At 42.8% G+C, this 15921-nt stretch overlaps 1 protein-coding gene and 1 long non-coding RNA gene across 2 annotated transcripts; one reads left to right on the top strand and one right to left on the bottom strand.

Moving 5' to 3' along the window:
• Positions 1–88: 88 nt before the first annotated feature.
• On the bottom strand, positions 89–5129 carry LOC144598787 (uncharacterized). The gene is made up of 3 exons (XR_013547900.1): positions 5014–5129; positions 2758–2889; positions 89–738 (listed from the first exon to the last, which is right to left on the bottom strand). It is a non-coding gene; the product is annotated as an uncharacterized LOC144598787 (long non-coding RNA).
• A 170-nt stretch (positions 5130–5299) lies between these two features.
• Positions 5300–15246, top strand: rpl8 (ribosomal protein L8). Its single transcript, XM_078409209.1, has 6 exons — positions 5300–5421; positions 6481–6627; positions 6984–7125; positions 12377–12595; positions 12844–12959; positions 15034–15246. Exons 2-6 carry the CDS (start codon positions 6490–6492, stop codon positions 15190–15192), a joined length of 774 nt encoding a protein of 257 aa, XP_078265335.1. The 5' UTR covers positions 5300–5421; positions 6481–6489; the 3' UTR covers positions 15193–15246.
• The last annotated feature ends 675 nt before the right edge of the window (positions 15247–15921 follow it).

The raw sequence follows: 15921 nt of genomic DNA, 5'->3' as shown, positions 1-15921 counted from the left end.
GGGTTGGACAAAGGATGGTAGCTGAAACCAGATAAGCGAGGGTGGGCAAATGTTGGGCAGATAGAAGCAGATAGAAAGGGAGGGGAAGAGGAAAAGGAAAAGATAAATTAAAGGAGAAGAAAATTAGGTTGTCAGGTGAATGTGCATAAAGGAAGGACACCAGAGATGTGGATTACCTGAAATTGGAAAATGTAATATTTATACCATTTGGTTGCAAGCTACCAAAGTGGAATAAGGGATGTTATTCTTCCGATTTCCCTTTGGTATCACTAGCAAAGGAGAAGGCCATTGGCATGTTTACAATCCTGAGTAGCCGACAGGAGCACAAAGAACTTTTGCCTGCCACAGGGGAATCGGCAGAGGACAAGAAAGAACTGCGGACAATGGCAAATTTGAAAGCAACAAGAGACAAAGCTGTGGGAGACAGATGGAAAGGATCAGACAGTAACAATATATAGCAGTGCAGTGGAACATAGGGAAAACTATTGGAAGAAGTGGAGAATGTATCGAACATACCTGAGATCCTGGCTGGGACTGAATTAGAAGACCTGAAACTGCAACTGGAAACCATCTGGGACAATATATTAGCAGCATGTGTTGAGGAGCACACATGACTGTGATAATCTTGGTAAGGATGTTATCCAAGAGCAGAAACTACAGAGGAAGAATAATGACCCGTGGAAGTTCCATTGTAGAGAGAAGAAGGCAATAGACTGAAGAGGTTGTAGATGCTGGAATCTGGAACAAAAAAAAAAGCGATGGAAGCACTTGGCGTGACAAGCAGCATCTGTGGAGGCAAAAGATATACATTGACATTGCATGTTGACATCCTGCATCAACGGCTGTCTATCGCTGCCGAGAGGCCAAATGCATACTGGAATAATAACATCTCATATTCCAATTGGTTAGCTCTTAACTCAATGGGCTGAACATTAAATTTTAGAATTTAAAATAACTCATGCCCTTGGTGTTGTTGCCCCTCACACATTCATTTGTCCACTTATGTTTCTCCCCCCCTTCGTTCTCCTTTCTCAACCACTTCACTTCCTCCAGCTGGTTCCAATTGCCCATCATTCCCACGACAGTACTGAAGCAAGGTCTTGTCATGAAACATCAATCACCCCTTGCGTCCACTGTGGTTGCTTGACCCGCTAGTGTAACAGTTTATATTTTATACCCACTCAACTCATCTGATTCCACCTTACAACTATCTGCTTCTCTCCCACCCCTCTTTCTATTATACACTAGCAATCTTTCCTCTTCCCTCTCAGTCCCGATGCAGGGTCTTGACATGAAACATTGACATATATATTTTGTCTGCACAAATATTGCTAGACCTGCTGAGTTCTTTCATTCTGTCTTCTGTTTGAAAGTATGGGAGCTAGTGGGGTACAAGGTGAGCATAAAATAAATTTGACCTGATTTTGGAAAAGAGACGTGACCAGAAATATGGAAGATGCAATGGACATTTTGGATCATCATTTGGAATTGCTTTTTAATTTTTTATCTCTGTGCTGCCTCCTTAAGTGCTGCCTCCTGTTGCCTCATTGGATAGATCTAAAATCAGAATACCATGTGCGCAAGATACATCTTCTGGATGCACTGGGATGCATCCTCAGTGATGTGACTTGAGGTCATCGGGTGTTTCGGGTCTCACAACATCAGACACCCTCGCCCAGGCGACCCAGCCGGGGTTGATCACCCCCGACTTGCGTCCCAGCAGCAACCGCCCACGGATCAGCCCTCTTAATCCAAAGCCACCTAGTGGCTTTCTCTGCGGCTTCGCTTGCGGATTGAATGGCCCTCTTTTTTGTCAGCCCCGTAATGCCCAATTGGTTGGGGACATTGCAGAGTGAGTGTCCTGCAAAGTCTCTACAGCCCACCTCTATGGGTTCATAGCATGTCTTCCAGCCTCCGTCCCGGCACATCTCCATCAGTTCCTGGTACTTTGCACGTTTCCTCTCATTTGCTTCTTGAATATGCTCTTCCCAGGGCACTGTCAGCTCCAGAATGATCAGCTGTTTTGTCACTTTGGAGGTGATGATCATGTCTGGCCAGAGTGATGTGCTACAGAAATTTCAGCTGTTTGTCCAGATCGACGTGCAGCTGCCAGTCAGTGGCCGTGTAGAGGAGGCCCGCCCTTGTTTTTGGTTGTGGTCGAGGCTTCTCTCCAGCTTTGACAAAAGTGATTGGTTTCTTTGGGGCATGGTGCTGTTTGCTGCTACTGATGGCAGTGGCAATGCTCTCAGCAACCACCTTGAGCACCTGGTCATGGCGCCACCGATAGCGACCTTCCCCAAGGGACTTTGGGCAGCTGCTGAGGAGATGTTCTAATGATCCCCTTCCAGTGCAAAGTGGGCAGGAAGGTATCACGCTCTTGCCCCAGACGTGGAGGTTTGCTGGGCTTGGTAGGGCATCGTAGACAGCTTGGACAAGGAACCGGACGCGCTGAAAGTCTGCCTGCATGATGTTTGACCAGGTAATCCTGCGCTGCGGTACGCTCTCCCACCTTGTCCACGCTCCCTGCTGCCTGAGCCCCACCGTCCTCCTCACACGCTGTTCCTCCACACCTGCTCGGACCTCTTCCTGGATTAGATGGTGTCTCTTCTTGCCCTGGGCCTTACCAACCTGGGTCTTAGGGAAGTATCCCAAGCCCGCTCTGTCAGTTGCCATGACTCCCACCAATGCCTTTTGTCTTAGGCGTGACTCTGCCACCTCCACTGCTTTCTCTGCCCTCCATTTCCTCCCTGTTCTCACCTCGATGTCAGCCGATGACAGCTTCTGGTCCCTGGACTGTAGGGCTTTTCTTGTCCGTGCCACCATAAACTCTTCAGTGAGGCCACTGAATGGGAGCTGCAAGATGTTCCTGTTGTAGTGTACAGAGCTGCACTGTTGAAAATCAGAATACCAAAACCCTTTGACATTTGCCACTTATATTTCTGCAAACACATGGTAATGTTATTTAAACCACAAGACATGCAGAAAATCATCTATGTGTTTCCTGAGCCTTGCCACAAGGGATTTATGTCCTGAACTTTGACATTTCTTTTATAGCACCTCAGAATCTTTAGTGCAGGCCATCCCCAGGTTACGCATACCTGATTTATATATATATATGTGAGCGAGCTCCCATGATATTAAATTTAAAAGTTCTGCATACTTAAAAACGTTTGTTCCTTGAACGGCAGATCTAGATTTCACTCACCATTTTTAGTAATGGTTCATTCTTATGGGTCTTATATGGTTTTGATGCATTCTTTACAGTATTGTGAAGGTATGGTTACAATATATTGAGCAGTTTTTGTGTTTTTTATGACTTATGGACAAAATCAACATACGGATATATGTAAAAATGGAACCCATTCACTGCCTAGGTATGGCCTGTCATGGTCTTCTTATTTCTAATTCAGGATTGCCACGGCAAGCATGTTTTATTTGAAAAATAGACTTTACTGAGAAAGATTCCTTAAAATATACAAGGTATTACTATTGGTGGTGGCTGCTGACAAACATAATGCATTTATATTTTAATAGTGGTAAATAAAACTAAGTCATAATGTTTAATATGGTCAACCCTGGGAAAGGTTTCTAGATGTGGGCCAGGTGTAGGCATGTGGAACTAGCTCGATTAGACAACTCGGTCGGCATGGATAAGTTGGGCAATGGAGCCTATTTCTGTGCTCCTGCTCTGTGACTATGACTTGATACCTTTAAGTACTCCCATTAGTTTCACCTTAAATTATTGTGGCATCTCTTCCTCTTTGCCATTCCCTTCTGTCATGTCTGAAACCTCTATGTGGAGGAATGTTAAGCTGCAGTCCTGCCCTTCCCTTAATTACGTTTCAAAATTCATAATTTTAAGTGCTGATCCATTCTTGAAGACAATCTGATTTACCCATGAGGCTCCTTGCATTAAATTAAATGCAGTTGAGTCAGACAGCCCTCTCCCCTAGGGGGTAATGGAAGGAATGTTTCCATTCAGAATATTGGAAGGGAAGGGGAAAATGTGGAGGCATCCTGTTGAAGGTACTATAGATGATCCATTAAACATAGAGGCTGGTGAATGATGAGCACTGAGGAAACTCAATCTATGCACTGGATGGGTGGAGAGTGGTGAGTGCAGATGTTGAAATGGTACACACACGGTTGAGAACTTTAACCAAGGTTCCGGAAGACACCTTGGAAGCACAAGTATAGAGGTGTTGTCACCAGAACAGATGAACAAATGGAATGGTGTTTTCAAAGCAAGCAGGGGGAAGGAGGTGCTGTGATAATTTACAAAATTGGTAATGGATATTGATCACTAACATAGCCCCTGAAATGGAGATAGAGATGTCAGAAAAGGGTAGGAAAGAATCAGACAGGGCCAGAGAGGTCAGGCATTTGTAGAACGTTTTGAGTTTTGCCCGAAAGAAGGAAACAATGCCAATAGTCAACAGTGTATTAGAAAATATGGGTGAGGGTGTAACATGTGAAGGATTGAAACCAGGGTTGTTGCACAAAGTGAACAAATAATGCAATTTCCCAGTTATACCTTCGATTGAAAGGAAATGAGTGGCATTAAATAAGTTGTTTAATGTTTAATGAGCTTCTGTATAAGAAAAATGTCGACTTTCAGGCCTTGGCATGGGGTATAATGGAGAAGGGAATAACCATTCCTGGTGGAAATACTGGAAACAATCAAAGTAGCAGAGAGTATCAGCATTATCACATTTGTAACTGGGCAGAGGGAGAAAAGGGGTCAAAGTGTGAAAATTCAGTTATGTGGGACAAGAACAGGGTGAGACACTGAATATTGACTAGTGGTATCTTGCGATTCCGTGAAAAACAGATCAGTTTAAATGTGTAACAAGGAGCTGCAGATGCTGGTTTAAACCGAAGATAGACACAAAAAGTTGGAGTAACTCAGCCGGCAGGCAGCATCTCTGGAGAGAAGGAATGGGTGACGTTTCGGGTCGAGACCCTTCAGACCAAAGCGTAACATGTTTATTCCCTCCCCAGTTGCTGCCTTACCCGTTGAGTTCCTCCAGCACTTTGTGTTTTGTTCAAGATTCCATCGTCTATATGTCTCCAATTAGACAGCGTATTGTCGATTGTCAGCTGGAAGCAGCCAGCACCGAAAACTGACCCGCTGAGTTAGACACCGCAGCACCTTGTGTCTTTTTCTTGTATCGACAGACACCCACATTGGAACTACAACTCCCATCATGCAACAGGGAGCGGACGTCTCCGACTTCCAATGTTTCTTGAAGTACGCGTTTAGTTTTTTTTTTGAGAAAGAGAATCATGAACGAACTGTTTTTCATATGTTGTGGGATTATTTTGGGGAAAAAAGAGTATTATTTGTAAAGGAACACTGCTTCCGGGAGTAGTGGCCGCACGGCGGTGACGGCGTCCTTTTTGCTCCGGGTGCTGCTGCAGGTAGGCTGTTGGCGGGGGGGGGGGGGGGGTCCGAGAATCCACTACTAATCTGCAGCTGCACCGGCCATCGCGCTAATATTCATTTATAATATAAATCATCGCTATTCAGATGTTACTGCTGTGATTTCCGTTTATTAAATACCCGAACTTAGGTCCGTTTAAAATGCGCTTCGCCCGGCCTCCGCTGTAACCAACATGGAGGCCTAGGCCAACGCTGATCACCGTTTCCCAGCGCTTGTAGCAGCCGGAGGTTAAATGTACCCCTGCTGGGGAAAAGGTGCACGTCTGAGTATTGACGACCAGGACCAGGCGGGGGGAATGCGAGACGTTATGTCTGTCCTTGATTTCCTTTGAACAGCTGATGTGTGAAGTTGTGCCTATTAAGTTGGTCCTGGTTGTGTTCGTAAAAAAAAAAAAAAAGCACCCCCTATGTTATATAAACAACGACGTTTCAGTCTTGGAGGGACGCAGCGGGTTAAGCAGCATCTGTGGAGGGGTTGGGCAGACGTGTAGGAAGGAACTGTAGATGCTGGTTTAAACCAAAGATAGACACAAAATGCTGGAGTAGCTCAGCGGAACAGGCAACATCTCTGGAGAGAAGGAATGGGTGCAGTTTCTGGTCGGGATCTTTCTAAAGACTGATTTAGCCAGTTGTCCTTGGAACATGTCTGGTGAGGTCCAGGTACAATGACGACCCCCCCCCCCTCTCACCTGTATCCATCTATCACTTGCCTGGCTTTGGTCTGCATCCACCTCTTTTGCTGATTTCTCCCCACTATTAATCAAAGAAAGGTCCGGAACTGAAACATCTGATCATTTCCTCCACAAATGCTGCTGCAGGATCCCGAGTTCCTCTGGCACTTTGTGTTTGGTTCAATATCACAGCATCTGTAGTTCCTTTTGTCAACCTTTCAGTCTTGGCAAAAATATGTAAGTGGGAAATGCCACTTTCGTTTTACAATGGAAGTAGAATGTCAATGTACCTAATGTTTTGTATGCCTGCCTATTTTTACTTGTGTAATCACGCAAATGTTTTGAATGGATTATTTGTACTTACAGTAACGCAGAATGGGACGTGTAATCAGAGGACAGAGAAAGGGTGCAGGGTCCGTCTTCAAAGCCCATGTGAAACATAGAAAAGGTCCTGCAAAGTTGAGAGCAGTGGACTTTGCTGAACGCCATGGTTACATCAAGGGTATCGTCAAGGTATGTACTGAAAAGGAAAACTCTATTTGAATTTTTATTTTATGGTTAAGTCTTGTCTAATGAGTTGAGCAAGTATCAATTGTATCTTGCCTTAAATGAACAAGTTCTTGGCAAGTTAAATTAAAACATAATAAGGGAAGTGAATCTATGCAATTCATTGCTACAAATGGCAGTGGAGGCCAAGTCATTGGGTATTTTTAAAGCGGAGATTGATAGGTTCTTGATTAGAAAGGGTGTCAAAGGTTTCAGGGAGAAAACAGGAGAATGGGGTTGAGAGGGAAAGAGACCAGCCAGACTTGACAGGCCAAATGCCCTAATTCTGCACCTATGTCTTAGATTTTTATTTTGTTTTCAAGGATATAATCCACGACCCTGGTCGCGGTGCTCCTCTAGCAAAGGTAGTATTTCGTGATCCGTACAGATTCAAAAGAAGGACTGAACTGTTCATTGCCGCTGAAGGTATTCATACTGGTCAGTTTATCTATTGTGGCAAGAAGGGTAAGTGTGAACAAAAACAATTGTCCCTTCATCGTTGTGCTTTAAAAATTTTAAATCATTTTAATCCAGTTATAACATTATCCATCACTGTATGTTAATTAGTTTGACGTCATTTTAATTTTAAAGTAATTGTGTCTGAATTGTATTGGAGTTCTGAAAGTAGAATTCATGTAGTTCCTTGTAATTGATGCAAAGATCCCCCTCAGCTTATGAATATCAGACTTGTGTACAGCCAGTACATGTGCACAAGTGTTTGGGAGACTGGTGACATGGATTTCTCATTGCTGCGGGGCTGCATACATCTTCTACCCTGCAGTACTCGATTTGTGCTGCATTTCTGACTTGCTAACTGTTCGGTGTTCCGGTTAGGGACAGTGCATGGGAATCTTGCTATAACCTGGGGACTGCCTGGAATCGAGAAGCAGTATTGAATAAAATTTTGGATAAAATAATTTTATTAACAAAGTTTTGAAAGATTTGAACTTATCCAATTATTTCGGTCTTGATCTCTTTTTAAAATTGTGTAGTGGAAACTGAACACATCACTTTCCACAATTATCCTCCACCAATGCTATTTTATGATGTCTTGGATAATCTCAACTGTAATTAACATGGCATGTAGTTCCTGCATCTTTGAAACCTTCACTCTCAATGATGTTGCTGTGCGTCATCAGCAAGATCAGCCTTTGTATATCTCCATTCTGGATTGAGTTAAACTCCAACCCAGTCATGAAGCTCTGTCTCAACCGTCTTGCACTCTTTGCTGCTACCAGTAACTGCCTTGAAGTTCTTCCCTGGCAAAAGTTCTTTAGACTGCTTTGTAATTACTGGCCCTTTGTTGCAAAGATCTGCATGGTTCCTACAGGGTTTCCTTTTTACCTAAGTAATGATTACATTGTTTGGCCTGTTATACTCCTTATTCCTGAAATCACATTTGACTCACATTGCTCATCAACCATAGCCAATATTGCCTACTTTAAACTTCTTGCTCCCCAATCCTGTAATATATTTCCTGAGGGACGCCTATTGGGACGAGGTGAGGCAGCTTGATCTCTGGTGCAGAGACAACAACCTCTCTGAATGTGGACAAGACGAAGGAGATGATTGTCCACTCCCCCTTGCAGGTCGACGGCAGGACTGTGGAGACAGTGCACAGTTTCAAGTTCCTGGGAGTGCACATCATAGACAACCTCTCCTTAGAGAAGAAGGCTCAACAATGCCTGTACTTCCTAAGGAGGCTAAAGAGAGTTGGTCTGGGTACATCCATTATCTCCAGGTTCTACAGATGCACCATCGAGTCCATTCTGACCTGCATCACTGTCTGGCATGGGACTTGTTCAGCTGCAGACAGGAAGGCCCTGCTGCATGTTGTGAAGGCAGCCCAGCACATCACTGGGACCAGATTCCCTGCCATCAGTGACATTTACAGAGGAAGGTGCAAAAGTAAAGCCTGCAACATCATGAGGGACTCCTCTCACCCCTTCCAAAGCCTATTTGACCCGCTGCCTTCCAGAAGAAGACTGAGGAAGACTCGGGGGGGGGGGTTAGCACCTCACCTAGCACTCTGCACTTTATAATCTTATTTAATGTGCAATCAATAATTTACCTGCTCTCATTGATGGTTTTAAATTCACCGTTTACATGCTTTAAACTCTAGATTAAATGCTTTACTGTTTACATGCTTTAATCCCCTGTCTATATGTATTGTATTACAATACAATACATCTTTATTGTCATTGTATAGGGGTATAATGAGATTAGGAATGCGCCTCCCATACGATGCAAAATTAATTAGCTAGTCAGTATTCATTTAAACAACCCAATGAAACAAATTAGAACAGTTTTAAAACAGAATAAAGTGCAAGTAGATCTGTGCCAGTTCACTGCGATGTGACCATCCGGCTCAGTAGGACCGGTTCATAGCAGCTATGGCCCTGGGGATGAAGCTGTTCCTGAGTCTGGAGGTGCGGGCGTAGAAGGCCTTGTATTGTCTGCCCGATGGTAGAAGTTCAAACAGACTGTTGCAGGGGTGTGAAGAGTCTTTGTGGATGCTGGTGGCTTTTCTGAGGCATCGTGTGTTGTAGATGCTCTCCAAGGCTGGTAGCTGTGTTCCGATGGTCCTCTGAGCTCTATGGACTACCTGCCGAAGAGTTTTCCTCTCTGCCTCCGTGCAGCTGCGGTACCACACAGGGATGCCATGTGTTAGGATGCTCTCTATGGTGCAGCGGTAGAAGGTCGTCAGCAGCTGTTGGGGTAGACCTGACTTTTTCAGTGTTCTTGGGTAGAACAGTCGTTGCTGTGCCTTCTTGACCAGCGCAGCAGTGTTATTGGACCATGTGTAATTGTGTAACTGAGGGTATGAATTATCCAAGATAGACTGGCATTTGATACTTAAAGGGTTGACGGTGGACATGCAATGGAAGGCATTTAAAGATCGCATGGATGAACTACAACAATTGTTCATCCCAGTTTGGCAAAAGAACAAACCAGGAAAGGTAGTGCATCCGTGGCTAACAAGGGAAATCAAGGATAGTATTCAAACAAAAGATGAAGCATATAAATTAGCCAGAAAAAGTAGCATATCAGAGGACTGGTAGAAATTCAGCAGAGGAGTCCAGCAGAGGACGACAATGGGCTTAATTAGGAAAGGGAAAATAGATTATGAGAGAAAACTGGCAGGGAACATAAAAACTGACTGCAAAAGCTTTTATAGATATGTGAAGAGAAAAAGGCTAGTTAAGACAAATGTAGGTCCCTTGCAGTCAGAAACAGGTGAATTGATCATAGGGAACAAGGAGATGGCAGACCAATTGAACAACTACTTTGGTTCTGTTTTCACTAAGGAAGACATAAATAATCTGCCGGAAATAGCAAGGGACCGGGGGTCTAATGAGATGGAGGAACTGAGGGAAATCCAGGTTAGTTGGGAAGTGGTGTTAGGTAAATTAAATGGATTAAAGGCAGATAAATCCCCAGGGCCAGATAGGCTGTATCCCAGAGTGCTTAAGGAATTAGCCCCAGAAATAGTGGATGCGTTAGTGATAATTTTTCAAAACTCTTTAGATTCTGGAGTAGTTCCTGAGGATTGGAGGGTAGTTAATGTAACCCCACTTTTTAAAAAGGGAGGGAGAGAGAAAACGGGGAATTATAGACCAGTTAGCCTAACATTGGTAGTGGGGAAAATGCTAGAGTCAGTTATTAAAGATGTGATAGCATCACATTTGGAAAGTGGTGAAATCATCGGACAAAGTCAGCATGGATTTATGAAAGGCAAATCATGTCTGACGAATCTTATAGAATTTTTCGAGGATGTAACTAGTAGAGTGGATAAGGGAGAACCAGTCGATGTGTTATATCTGGACTTTCAGAAGGCCTTTGATAAGGTCCCACATAGAGGATTGGTGTACAAACTTAAAGCACACGGTATTGGGGATTCAGTGTTGAGGTGGATAGAGAATTGGTTGGCGGACAGGAAGCAAAGAGTAGGAATAAACGGGTCCTTTTCGGAATGGCAAGCAGTGACTAGTGGGGTACCGCAAGGCTCAGTGCTGGGACCCCAGTTATTTACAATATATATTAATGATTTGGACGAGGGAATTGAATGCAACGTCTCTAAGTTTGCGGATGACACGAAGCTGGGTGGCAGTGTTAGGTGCGAGGAGGATGCTAGGAGGCTGCAGAGTGACTTTGGATAGATTAGGCAAATGAATGGCAGATGCAATATAATGTGGATAAATGTGAGGTTATCCACTTTGGCAGCAAGAACAGGAAAGCAGAGTATTACCTGAATGGTGGCCAATTAGGAAAAGGGGAGATGCAACATGACCTGGGTGTCATGGTGCACCAGTCATTGAAAGCAAGCGTGCAGGTGCAGCAGGCAGTGAAGAAAGCGAATGGTATGTTGGCATTCATAGCAAGAGGATTTGAGTATAGGAGCAGGGAGGTTCTGCTGCAGTTGTACAGGGCCTTGGTGAGACCGCACCTGGAGTATTATGTACAGTTTTGGTCTCCTAATCTGAGGAAAGACATTCTAGCCTTAGAGGGAGTACAGAGAAGGTTCACCAGATTGATCCCTGGGATGGCAGGACTTTCATATGAAGAAAGACTGGATAGACTAGGCTTATACTCGCTGGAATTTAGAAGACTGAGGGGGGATCTTATAGAAACATATAAAATTCTTAAGGGGTTGGAGAGGCTAGATGCGGGGAGATTGTTCCCAATGTTGGGGAAGTCCAGAACCAGGGGTCACAGCTTAAGGATAAGGGGGAAGTCTTTTAGGACCGAGATGAGAAAACATTTCTTCACAGAGAGTGGTGAGTCTGTGGAATTCTCTGCCACAGAAGGTAGTTGAGGCCAGTTCATTGGCTATATTTAAGAGGGAGTTAGATGTGGCCCTTGTGGCTAAATGGATCAGGGGGTATGGAGAGGTACAGGTTACTGAGCTTGATGATCAGCCATGATCATATTGAATGGTGGTGCTGGCTCGAAGGGCCGAATGGCCTACTCCTGCACCTATTTTCTGTTTCTATGTTAGGTCCTCCGAAATGTGAGTGCCCAGAAACTTGAAGCTGGACACTCTCTCCACACTGTCCCCTTTGATAAAGATCGGGGCTTATTCCCCGTTGTGTGACCTACGGAAGTTGATGATCAGCTCCTTGGTCTTGGTGGTATTTAGGGATAGGTTGTTATCAGAGCACCAGTCCGCCAGGTTCTGCACGCTCTGTAGTTTGTTTCATCACCGTTGGTGATCAGCCCGATCACCGTTGTGTCGTCTGCAAACTTGACAATGGTGTTGGTGTCGAATTCAGGAACACAGTCGTGTGTGAATAGGGAATTGCACTGTCTAATTGTATTGTACTGCACTGTCATCCCGTCTATGTTTTGCATTTGTATTGCACTATGGCCCATTCGTTGCATGGTCTGTAAGGAGTGGAATGACAAATAAACTTACTTACTGAGTTAACCTTGAACATTAACTCCTGTAATTTCCTATATCTGGCTGATTAACAAAAAATACATACTTTTCATTGTACTGGCTTCTGTTCAGCAGTGAAGTGAGATGGTATAAGAACCTTGCATCAGAGAAGAAAAATCTTGGCTCAAGGTGGTGGGGCAGTGGGAGTTGTCTTACTTTTAATTGCTGCTTGGATGTTAATTTAGCATATTAGAATTGTAACTAAGCTATGTAACTATGTTTGAAGTCATAAATTTTCTCTGTTGATTAAGTCTTGGGTGAAACTCTTGCTTGCAGCTCAGTTGAACATTGGCAATGTCCTTCCTGTGGGAACCATGCCAGAAGGTACCATTGTGTGCTGTTTGGAGGAGAAGCCAGGTGACCGTGGTAAACTTGCCCGTGCTTCTGGGAATTACGCAACAGTCATCTCCCACAATCCTGAGACCAAGAAAAGTCGTGTCAAGTTGCCATCCGGTTCTAAGAAAGCAATTTCTTCTGCTAATAGAGCTATTGTTGGTAAGATTTAAATAGATTTTTTTTTTAATTATGCAAATGAAATCTGGTTTTATAGTCAATATTTACAGTAATTTCTATATTCTTTGAATAAATTCATCTTTGCTTATTCAAACCATGTAATAATTAAAATGAGTAACATAAGTTACTAATTTTAACTAGGTTTTTAATCCTTTGGTAATAACATTTCTTACACCTTTGTATTATCGCAAGCTGGGTATTTCTGAACAAAGTTTTAACTTCCATTGCAGGTGTTGTTGCTGGTGGTGGTCGTATTGATAAGCCAATCTTGAAGGCTGGTCGGGCTTATCACAAATACAAGGCCAAGAGAAACTGCTGGCCACGTGTCCGTGGTGTGGCGATGAATGTAGGTTTAAATAGCATAACTAACCAGTTGTTATGTTTATCAATTCATTTGTTTCTCTCCCAGTCTCAATCTGATTAAGCTATTGTCTCGTCCATCTTTCCAAGTTATTCTTTCCTCTTTAACAGCATTTGACATTACTCTTTTTTAAAAAACTGCTACACTTGTCTTGGCAAACACTGATTTTCCATACCCCTTTCAGATTTATGCCCAGCTCTCATACAACTCAATATTGAAGTTGCTCCAGCCAGGTTTCTTTCCCTGACATTAAATAGATTTAAACAATGTCACGTGATTCAGATTATGGCTGCAGTAGTAGAGTACTGACATGTTATGCAACCTTTGATAAAGTCAACAACCAATTCATCTAACTGCTCTTCCTCTATTATCTAGCCAAGTTTTATTTTCTTTCAGTCAGAGGCAGAGAATCTTCAGCGTTGAATGTTTCAACACTGCATGGTTGCTTCTGAAGTCTACATAGTTAATTGCCTGCTGTTTCTTATTCATTGATTGCTGAGTGATACCATTTACATCTGTTTTCATGTGTGTAACTCTTTACCACAACGTCCAAAAAAAGTCAGTGCTGTCTTTTTGCAATAGACAATAGGAGTAGGCCATTCGGCCCTTCAAGCCAGCACTGCCATTCAATATGATCATGGCTGATCATTCACAATCAGTACCCCTTTCCTGCCTTCTCCCGACTCCGCTATCTTTAAGAGCTCTATCTAGCTCTCTCTTGAAAGCATCCGGGGAATTGGCCTCCACTGCCTTCTGAGGCAGAGAATTCCAGAGATTTACAACTCTTGACTAAAAATGTTTTCCCTCATCTCCGTTCTAAATGGCCCACCCATTATTCTTAAACTGTGGCCCCTAGTTCTGGACTCCCCCAACATTGGAAACATGTTTCCTGCCTCTAATGTGTCCAATCCCGTAATAATCTTATGTTTCAATAAGATCCCTCTCATCCTAAATTCCAGCGTATACAAGCCTAGTCGCTCCAGTCTTTCAACTTCCGACAGTCCCGCCATTCCGTGAATTTTCCTAGTGAACCTATGCTGCACGCCCGCCCGCAATAGCAAGAATATCCTTCCTCAAATTTGGAGACCAAAACTGCACACAGTACTCCAGGTGTAGTCTCACTAGGGCCCTGCAGAAGGACCTCTTTGTTCCTATACTCAACTCCTCTTGTCATAATGGCCAACATGCCATTAGCTTTCTTCACTGGCTGCTGTACCTGCATACTAACTTTAAGTGACTAATGAACAAAGACACCAAGATCTCTTTGTACTTCCACATTTCCTAACTTGACACCATTCAGATAATAATCCGCCTTCCTGTTCTTTCCACCAAAGTGGATAACCTCACATTTAACTGCATCTGCCATGCATTTGCACACTCACACAACGTGTCCAAGTCATCCTGCATCCTCTTCGCAGTTCACACTGCCACCCAGCTTTGTGTCCAAATTTGCTAATGTTACATTTAATCCCTTCATCGTGCAACATGATGTCTTTGACCCATCATTGGTGGCTATGCATTCTATCAAATATGCACTGAACTTTCTAGTTCCTGCCTTTACTACCTCACTCCTTGGCCAAACAACATGCAGTTTAAACTTTTACTTGGTTACACCCATGTAAATAAAAGCTTATTTATATACAAATGTAAACTTTAGTTTTCGATTATTTTGGACTGTTATTTTTGAATTTCATTTCTGGATTTAATGAGTAGGAAGAATTCAAAATTTGAAGTTTTGAAATTCTTAGTGTCTGTGTAGTTCATGCCTAATAGGCACACTCAATTTTGCTCTGTGTAGTAGAGTTCACCTTAAATTAATGCAGGGAGAAAACGTTGTCACTGATCTGCATGTGGTTAGAAGCAGAGATAAGTTTGCATTGTGTCGAACATACTAGATAAGAAATGAATGAAATATCGGTATTCTAGGTGACCAAGCAAGTAAAAATGCAAAACTGAGAATGTGTCTCTGCTATAGCATTCTAGCAATAATTAAACCAGACACATTAATTGACAGAAATAATGCAGAGATTTTTATAATCTGATTTTATTTCTTTCACAGCCTGTAGAACATCCCTTCGGTGGTGGTAACCACCAGCACATTGGGAAGCCATCAACTATCAGGAGAGATGCTCCAGCTGGTCGTAAAGTTGGTCTTATTGCAGCTCGTCGTACTGGTAGACTGCGGGGTACCAAAACTGTCCAAGAGAAAGAAAATTAATTTCTTGGTGTAATTATGTCCCCGTTTGTTCCAATAAAAAGTTCTTAAAATCCATTTTGTTTGTGTTAAATTCCTGTTAATGTCCAAACAAGAATATGTACATCCAATTTAAAGGAATCAAGTGCAGCAAACTAAATTTTAGTTGTTCCAATATTGGGAAAAAGTAGGTAGTGCAAAATTTGATAGTGCCATCATTACGGTAGAGATAAATAAGCACGGGATCTCCCATTGCACACATTAAAATGCTTCAATAATTCAGTTGATCATTTCACTCCACATTGAGGTGCTTTTAGATTATTACCTTTCGCAACCCAATGTGTAATAGTTAATTTAGGTTTATTTCAAATCTTCAAACCATGGTCACAAGCAACTTCCAAGGCATTGTTTTTTTTAAAGACTTATCTGTTTGGTTTTGATTTGCCTGAAAAGGCAACTGAATCAATATTCAAGTTTTCCACTAGACTAGAATGTAACTGATAAATCGGTTAAATGGGCAGAGCAATGTTAGATGGATACATTTAGGGAGGACTGGTTAGGACATACATAATCAAAAGTAGGGCTAGGTAGTATTGAGAAACAGGGATCTAACTGAACAAGGATGCCTTAAGGTGGCAGCACAAGTTGATTAGATGGTTAATGATTAGGTTTCTTTCATTAACCAGGACAAAGAATATAAGAATTAAGTTATAGAACTTTATATATGAAAATTGAACAAGCAGAAAGGTAAAC

This window comes from Rhinoraja longicauda, chromosome 12, assembly GCF_053455715.1.
Source record: "Rhinoraja longicauda isolate Sanriku21f chromosome 12, sRhiLon1.1, whole genome shotgun sequence".
NCBI classification, from domain to species: Eukaryota; Metazoa; Chordata; class Chondrichthyes; order Rajiformes; family Arhynchobatidae; genus Rhinoraja; species Rhinoraja longicauda.
The sequence above is the reverse complement of the archived record's forward strand: the minus strand, read 5'-3'. Positions and strand labels throughout refer to the sequence as shown.

Coding starts and splice junctions, on each gene's coding strand:
- rpl8 (XM_078409209.1), top strand. CDS start 6,490: ATGGGACGTGTAATCAGAGGACAGAGAAAGGGTGCAGGGTCCGTCTTC. Junction 7,126..12,376: donor TATCTATTGTGGCAAGAAGG/GTAAGTGTGAAC, acceptor TCTTGCTTGCAG/CTCAGTTGAACATTGGCAAT. Junction 12,960..15,033: donor TCCGTGGTGTGGCGATGAAT/GTAGGTTTAAAT, acceptor TTTCTTTCACAG/CCTGTAGAACATCCCTTCGG.